Source organism: Poecilia reticulata, chromosome 20 (genome assembly GCF_904066995.2).
Source record: "Poecilia reticulata chromosome 20, P_reticulata-male-v2, whole genome shotgun sequence".
In the NCBI taxonomy this organism is placed as follows: Eukaryota; Metazoa; Chordata; class Actinopteri; order Cyprinodontiformes; family Poeciliidae; genus Poecilia; species Poecilia reticulata.
In genome coordinates, this window is record NC_088849.1 from 22,053,780 (window position 1) to 22,062,953 (window position 9,174).

At 38.3% G+C, this 9,174-nt stretch overlaps 1 protein-coding gene across 2 annotated transcripts in view; it reads left to right on the forward strand.

Moving 5' to 3' along the window:
• The first annotated feature begins 194 nt into the window (after nt 1-194).
• Nucleotides 195-9,174, forward strand: part of cnksr2a (connector enhancer of kinase suppressor of Ras 2a) — an 81,939-nt gene continuing 72,959 nt past the window's right edge. The window contains exon 1 of one of the 2 annotated variants that reach the window (XM_008396461.3): nt 195-557. In XM_008396461.3, the coding sequence (XP_008394683.2) occupies nt 494-557 (64 nt within the window). In that variant the 5' untranslated portion in view covers nt 195-493. The remainder of the gene's footprint in view (nt 558-9,174) is intronic. The other variant, XM_017301866.2, reaches the window with a different exon arrangement.

Below are 9,174 nucleotides of genomic sequence, written 5' to 3' on the forward strand. Positions count from 1 at the left end.
CGCGCGCAGCCACCCACGGGGCGCGTGCGCGGATTAATCATATCTGAAGAGGGAGAGAGAGAGATGTGGAGTCCGGTGTGACTTATCTATCCTACACTCGGCGCTGCTGTTGCTGCTTCTGCGCACACCTACACGCACTCCATAGCTGTCACACACACACTCAGCGGGACTGACGCACCGTGGGCAAGAGAGGGAGAAGGAGAGAGAGAAAAAAGAGAGAGGGAGAGAGAAAGGAGTCAGACAGGCTCCGGCAGAGGGATGTACCGGACCCTGCTGTATCAAACGGGAACGAATCGCAGAGCGCGGACTGGACCGGGACCAGCGCAGCCAGTTTGAAGAAGTAAGGAGTCACCTGGCTGCGGGAGGAGGAAGAGAGCTGGAGGGGCTCAAGGGAGGAAGAGGAGGAGGAGGAGAGGGTGGAGGTGTGTCCGCCTGACTGGGCTCTGCTTTTGGGGGTAACGACACAACGGAGAGTCCACGCAAAGTTTACTCGATGGCGTTGGTGATGGAGCCGGTGAGCAAATGGAGCACAAACCAGGTGGTGGACTGGATGAAAGGTGAGCCGTCATGTAACCATCAACTCACCTGGAAACACGCAGAAACTCCCCGTGTGATAAACAGGCAGCGGCTCAGGGGAGTAGATGGGTGCATGTTGCGTGGGAGGTGTGTTCGCGGGAGAGTGTCCATGTCTCATCCTAGCACCTGATGATCAGTGGGTGATGATGCAGCCTGCTGTGAGAGTGACAGCAGGAGAGACAGACAAACTTCTCTGCTGCCAACAGGGGCGAGCATTAGAGATTTCAGGGCCTGGGGGACAAAAAGGGCACCAAAGCCAGAGATGGCCGGAGTACCTCAGATAAGTTAGATTGGTACAGTGGTGTATTTGAGCAATGTACATAAAAGTGAAAGGAGTAAATTTCTGCAAAAAATCTGAGAAACTGAGATTCTTTGAAATTTTCTAGAATAAACCTAGAAATGTTAAAAGTCAATGTTCAAAATCAAAAATTTTGAGGTTAAGCTAAGAAATTTTCTAGAAAAGTAGAAATTCTGAGGTTGATAAGGGACAAATTTGCTAGAAAAAAATTGCAGAAATACTCAAATTTTCATGTCGTTTCCATTAAATTTCTGAAAAAACAAGTACATTTCTGAGTTTGGAAAGTCAAAAATCTGCTAGAAAAAAAAAATTAATTTTCAGATTAATCTTAGAAATTTTCTAGAAAAAGTTTCAAACATTTCAAATGTTTGACTTTTGAAATTCAACAATTTCCCAGATTTCTTTCTTGCAATTTTTTGACTCTTAAAGCTCTGAAAAGTAAAAAAAAAAGATTTTTGAAACCAAGAAATTTCCATGTTTTTTTGTAAAAATTTTCTGAGATTAATCTGAAGATTTCGGGGTTTTTTGGAAGAAATTTGCTGCTGTTTTTTTTTCTCTACAGTGACCCTAATACACCATTGTAGATTTGACAAATTTTTTGTCTAGTTTAAAACATTTTAGGCTCAGTTTAACAAATTGAGCCATAGGAACAGGATTTGAGTCATTTTCTTTTAAAATGCTTGCTATTTAGAAAAGTTTAACAAATAAAATAAAAGCAACAAAGTTGACTTTTCTGGATAGATGTAGTTCTTATTTTAGAAGTTGAGTTGTAAAAAGACAAATATTTTAAATTCTAAATAACATTTTCCATTGTAAGAACTTATGTCAAGAATAATGTCACCCTGATTAAAAATAAACTAATTAGCATTTTTGAGCTGTAGTTGGAGGCCATGATGAGTCAGTCCAAGGGTCACAAATGGCCACTGCGCCACACTTTGGACACCGTGGTTTAAAAGCTGATAATTTCCCCTCCTGTCTGAAGGTTTTTTCTGTTTTTTGGTTCGTTCTGTGCGTCAGTGAGGTTGTGAGGAACCAGCAGACCAAATGTTTCTGAAACATTCAAACTGGTCTCTCGTCAGCATCAGCCATGTTTTGCTCAAAGGCTCTTCAACCCTTCGTTCTGTTTGGAAGCTGCTCAGTTCAGCAGGTTGGATTCCCAGGTTGGATGTTTGAAGACTTTGAAATGCTGCCACGTGATTGGCTGATTGAGTTTACCAGCAATTCAACTGGCGTACCTAATAAAGTGGACTCTTCCAGCCATCCATCTTTCTGCTGGTTGGTAGATCCATCCATCCATCCATCCATCCATCCATCCATCCATCCATCCATCCATCCATCCATCCATCCATCCATCCATCCATCCATCCATCCACATAATGTTTGTTGGTTTTCTATTTTATTTCCTTGTTGATGACTTGAATACTTTCTGCAGTTTGCTGATTCACATCAATATTAAGGAATTATGTATATATTCTGTGCTCTGGCTGGTTAATGTCACTGAAACTCTTTCTCCTCTTTTCTATTTAACTTTGCTGGTAATTCGTTGCAATTTGGACCTAATTCTGGTATTTTATTGCGACAGAAACTCAATGCTTCACCACAGGGGCAGATTTTATTGATCACTTGTTGGGCGGAAAGTAATTGCTCCGAAGCAAATGACTAATTTAAACTCTTAACATTTTGCATGTGTTACATTCAGATACAGCTAAAGGTTGTGAATCTGAATCTTCATCTGCAAGTTTGTGTATCAGCAGGAAGAATTAACATTCAAAAGTATAATTATTTCCCGAGGCTCTTTCTTTTATTATTATTAAAATTTTGACCTTGTTATTGTTTGCAGCCTTAAACTTTGGTCAAAGTTCAACAGATTTAATTATTTGGCTCACCCTGGATAGTTTACTGCAGTGCACCACATAAATGCAGTAATCAAGTCCTGACGAAGCAGTCTTTAAACACGTAACTCCAATCTTTCTCATGCTCGAAGATTATCTAAAAATCAAAAATTACATACGCACACACACTAACCTAAGCGTGATTATTTATCTGGGAATGTAGTTCAGTGTTTATGAGGGATTCTGTGATATTGGGCAGCGATCAGACGGGAGATTAAGTCATGAATAATTCAGCAGCCAATCTGATTAGGTCTGTACCTTCAGGCCTTGGTGAACACTTTTCCACACGTAGATGGCTTTTGTATGGAAATGCAATTTATTTCCATACCGTCTAGAACAGAGGCGTCAAACTTGATTTCATTTTTTGCCGCATTAAGATCACAAATGTTCTTAAAGGACCGGTTGTACCAGAATGCTTTGATAAACCCGAATAACGGTGAGAACTGTCTCTGCATTTCTTAAAATTTAATCATATTTAACAGTTTTTCTCATTGATGAATGATGCATCACCAATTTTTATCTGATAAATTACTAAGTTAAAAATATTTTCAAGGAATTTTGTAATATTTGCACCTATGTATGACATCAAGTAAGATAGAAGTGTGGAAGTAAAACACTCTGCCACCTACAGGTGGGAGTTGGCATCACTGGCATCACCTGTTTTTGACCATTTTCTGGCAAATTTTCAATGAACTCACAATTATGAACTAGGACAAAAAATAACGTGATTTGTTGATTTAGTGAATTTACACGACCGTAGTTAAACTGGAAGTATTGACTGCTGTAACTTGACAGTAAAAAGATTAAAACCACTCTGATCTGATAATATTTAAGCGTGCAACTGTTATCTTGAAGGTTTTATTTATACATTCCTCCGGAGTCCAGAGGGCCACATAAAAAGCAACAGCGGGCCGAATTTGGCCCCTGGGCCTTGTGTTTGATACGTTTGTCATCAGGTTGTGCAAAAAAAAAAATAGAGCTATTGTTTCAGTCTCAGTCCTTTAAAAAGAAGGTTGTCTTTATGATCAGTTTTTTGGCTCCTCTTCATTTATCTTTTGTGTTAATAGTCCTGAATTATCGCGACACGTTACGATTGTTGGTGGAAACTGATTTTGGCTCCACGTCCACCAGGCATCCCCGTTGGCCCTGCCAGCTCTAAGGACTAATACATTAATCACATTTATTATCGGGGCTCAAACCAGCTGCCAACTCTTTACCGTCAAGCTGATGCTTTAAGCACCAGCTCCATTAGCAGAATGATATACGTTCAGTTGGGCTTAAAGGGAGAAAATATGAAGGTCATTTATGATTAGATAAACTTTCCGGTCCGGTTTGCACAAGCAGCTGGGTCTTAAAGTCAACTTGTGGTTCATTTAAACTTTAAGAACTTTACATTCCTATGGCTTTCTGAATCTAGGGGGATTAATTTTCCTGTTTCTGAGTTATGTTTTGTTTTACAAGTGAAAATAAAGGTAGCATTTGGTGCTTTTTTTACCTCCATATCACAGCTTTTATCTGACGCTATTCCCCTAAAATCTAGTGCTTAGCTTCTAATAAAAGGTTTGCATGAGATGGATTAGATTACTGTACATGATAAGATCAATAACTTGCAATATGATTGAAATTCCTTGTTGCTGAAAATTATGGAGGACCCAAACTGACATAATTAAAAATAAAAGCAGAAATTTATATATTTTTTTATTGTCCTTAGACATCTGTTTTTGTCAAGAAATGAAAATATTTTCTTTTTGCCTTGCTTTAATTTTTGACTGTCAGTTTTGGTCCTCCATAGAAATTTGCTATACAGATAAAATTTGATTCGATTTTGATTTGAAAACATTTTTGTTTTTGATTGTTATCAATAAGTATTTCAACTTTCTTTGTATTTCTTCTCCCTAACTGTTGTCATTGCTTTTTGTTTCATGAGGAAAGAAAAAAACACGACACACACTCTCTCCTAAAAAAAAAGAAAAAGAAAAGAAAAACAAAAAATCTGTGACAAATGGCAAACAGTTGTCACTCATCATGTCTGTTGGTTGCATAAAAAGCAGGTCAGGGGATCTGTTAGCTCAAACACACCAATAAAATGCAGGTGGTGTGAGACTCTCTTTGTTGGCCGCTGTCACTCGGCATGTGTTTACATGTGTCGGGGTGGGTAGTGGGCTGCCGGTCTCGGCCCGTCTGTGCTCAACAGCTGACAGACTCGCGCGCCGGCTCCAAGCAGAAGGCCGTGCCCGAATCCTCGGACATTTGCACCAACACACACACGCCGAAGCCCGCTCAGAAACGTGGCTCGCCTCGGTTTGGTATTCGGTTCACGCTGGGTCTGGGTGTGTCCGTGGCGACAGCGGGTAACGTGATACATCGGACTGTATGTGTGTTTAACCCTTCTGACCTTCACACTGCAAAAACACAAAATCTTACCAAGTAATTCTGGTCTAGTTTTGGTCCGAACGTTTCATCACGTGGGCCAAAGTTGTCAACTCAACAGTAGTGGCAACCCAACATAAAGTAGCCCAATTTTTTCTATTTTTGAAGTTTTCTCGTGTTATAAGTTAATTTATCTGCCAATAGAAGTATTTCATCAGTATTAAGGAATTATTTACTTAAAACGAGCTCCTGTATCTTGCTGAAAAGTTAGTTTGAAGTTGGTCTCACTTCAAGTGTAATAAAATATTTTTACTCGAAACTAGACAAAAAATACTTGGTAAGATTTTGTGTTTTTTTTTTTTTTTGTTCACCACCAAATCATGTTGGTGGTGAACATCAACTAATACTCCTATACATTAATTAAAATGCAATGAATAACACTAAACAAAGTACTGAAAAATATCTACCAATGAGAAGTTAATGGCAGCTAATAGCAGTTAGCAGAAGTTAACAGTTGTAAAATTAAACCTAAAAACACACTAATATTGATAACCAGTACAAATCATGACAAAATTATATACGCTTCATATAATTTAAATATGTCTAAAACCTATGTTAAAATATAACACTTGTAAAGAAAATACAGAGCTTATTGTAATACTACTACAGTTACCGGCGGCAACAGAGAAAAAAGGTGGAGGAGCTGTCAGTTACTGGTTGCTATGGTAACCACCAACTGCCAAGAGCAATGTAACAGAACATAATACGCCAATAAATGTCTGGAGAAACTAAACAAAAATAAATTAAAAGAATACATAAACAGATTTTGACAAACTTCACATCTATAAAATTGTTCAAATAAAACCGTTACAAATGTGTGTACAGTAACATGTACGGTCTGTACGCAGCAGGCGTTGTGGGCCAAAGGGTCGCCACGCCGTCGACTCAGTGCAGCAATGTTACACCAGCAAGGCTTTCTAACAGCAACATGAGCGCTCTGATGGGAATGCCAGGAATTTTCCTCCGCTGTCATCTGTTCACGCTGTGATCCGGGCAGAATTTCACCTCATTTCCCTTTGGGTGAATTTCACCGCCAGACTTGAAAATCAGCAGTGAAAAAGGCGTGACGGCGTTTGATGACACTTCATGCCACGGGAGGAATCAGACTGAGTGATAGTAACAGCATTCGGGATTTCTTCTAATCCACAGGAGTTTAAAAGCTGTAATAGATAAGGACTTATGGTGTTTTCACACTTGATAGTCTGGGAGATCCGGTTCAATTTGGGACCAGAAGTGCAGCATTTGTTACATTTTCAGCTTCTGCAGTTTGCTTTCACTCAGCTTTGTGTCAAACAAACCAAACCCTTTGGAAACCTGTTCCCCTTCTCACCTGTGGTGGCGCTGCACCAAGAACCACTGAAGGAAACAACATGAAACCAACGAAGAAGACACTGAGCACAACTCCATCCTTTTAAAAATATAAACAAAAATGGAGTACCGTCAGATTTTAGTGGTTGTAGGGTTTTTCTTTGTCTTTCTCAAACGACCATTAGGCATCTCTCCTGCTACCGCTAGGCGTTTGTTTTGGTTGTATTTACCCAGAATGCCCTGCTTTTCCACTTGGTATCCACATATTGAAACCAGGGTTCACTTCAACCAAACCAAGACCAAGGTTTGTAGGTGAACCCATGTTCACTTTTTTGAGTTTGATTATGCATTCACACAAAACAAACTTTCTACGCAAATTAAGTAGAGTTTAATTAAAGCGGCCTAAATAGGGCAAGTGTGAATGCAGCCTTAGATTACATCAGAGCCAGTTTATTCATGCGTTTTCTGGAATATTGTTTACCTGAAGACCTAAAGACATACTCGCATGTTCCGGGTTACTACTTCAGTTTAATTTGCAACATTTATGCATTAAGATAATGCTGGATTTGGTGACTGATTTCCTTTAGTTTCAGTTTTTTAATCCACTTGTTTACAGAGGATCAGAGTAATTTTCTCCACCATGTATTGAATTAAATATGGACTTTGTTTTGGAAACATAACTAAGACAAGGACTTGGTCAATTTTTTTACTTAAAAATGAAGATGCATGATACAAAATATGTAACTGGCAACAATAGGAACCTTTGACTTTGCTGGATTGTCCAAGTTGTTCATATTTTAGGCCACTGCATTAATAACATGTTTAGATTTAGACTCCAAATGCCTTAAGTCGAACTCATGTAATGACCTTGATCTATCAAATATTACAGTGTAATATGTTTAGGTCGCTGATTATTGCATAAACAATAAGACGGATGATGAGCATTTTGAGAGCCCTGCCTTTCTCGGCCGCAGAGCCGCTCTGCCGGCTCTGACCCTCTGAACAGACTGGAACCCGTCTGCTGCCACATGAATATTAAATAGCTGCCATTTAGCAAATATGGACTCTGATTTCTGCTGCTTTCTGACAGGCTGTGAAAGGGAATCCGCCTAGCAAACAGATTCAATTTAACTTGGCATAACGCTTTATGCTTCAATAAAAATAATGCAAAAATAATAATTTAATGTCAGCTACACCGAAAACCTGTCAAAGACTGTAGCTCAAACTGTGATTTTGTGTTTTTTTGTTATTGAAAGATATAATTAAAATATAATTTCTTTTAAATCACTTTGATTCAGGCATTTATTGTATACTTTATCGTTTACCGTGATAAGTTTTACTGTTTCCTCCACTGTTTGTTCAATGACAGCTTCAATAAATACACTGCAAAAACACAAAATCTTACCAAGTATTTTTGCTCTAAGTTCTAGTTCAAATACTTTAGTAAACTTAAAATAAGACAAAACTGACTTTTCAGTAATTTCTTAGCAAGAAATAAGGGCTTGTTTTAAGTACCATAAATAATTCCTTGATATCGATGAAAACTTACTTGTTCCATCGGCAGATTATTTAGCTAATAAGACATTTTCCCATGTTATAAGTTAATTTATCTGCCAAAAGATTTAATATTTTTATTAATATTAAGGAATTATTTTAAAACAAATATCTTTATGTTGCTAAAAAATAGTTTTAAGTTAGTTTGCCTCATTTCAAGTTAGTAAAACATTTGCACTAGAAACCAGACCAAAATTACTTGGTAAGATTTTGTGATTTTACAGTGTACCAATACATTTGAATAAATACATACAAATGTGTCCTAAAAATTTAAATATACTCATATGCCATTGGGAAAATGTGAATATTTTTCCAAAAACGTAAACATACCTTTTTGGAAAATCGGTTCTATTAAGAACAGAACTTAATAACTAAAAGAGGCACTTAAGGTTAGAAATCTTGAAAAGAGTTGCAAATAATTTATGATGTATGTTGATTTCCCTGCAAAGTCCAATTGTTTTCTTGTTTTTTATTCTAGTACTACTGAGTATTTAGTTTTAATAGAACAGTTTAAATAATAGTGGGATTTAATCTTACGGAAGAGGATTAGAGTCACTGAAAAAAAAAAGACTTTAATCTCAGAATTTTGATGTTTTTTTCTCAGAATCTTGAGATAAAAATCAGGATTCTGTGATTGAAGTCAGAATATTTTTTTTCCTCAGTGGCCCTAATCCTCTTCTGTATAATCTGACAGGTTTCAAGTTGAAGGTTGTTTTCTAAGAGCTGCAGTTTTGCAAACATCCCGTCTATCCTAATGAGAGAGGCAGAAAGAGCTGCTGCTCTAACTTTTGTTGTTACTGGAGCTTCACAGCGCTTGGACCAGATGACACATAACCCGACTGGGAGGGCCGGGCTCTTTTATCAGAGTCGTGAACATCTCTGGAGTGAGTGCAAAATCAGATTTTATTAGCCGTGCGTATGACAGAGAGAAAGAGGGTGTTTGTGGGAGTTTGGCTTGCCTGCTGTTGTGAAAAGTGTGCTACTGTGGGAGTTAAGTATGTGAGTCAGCTCTGAATCACGCTTTTTCTAACAGTCCAACACAAGCACACGCATGATTTCAGTCTCGCGCACACATGGACGTACCGAAATGCAGGTACGAGCATATGACTGCGCTGG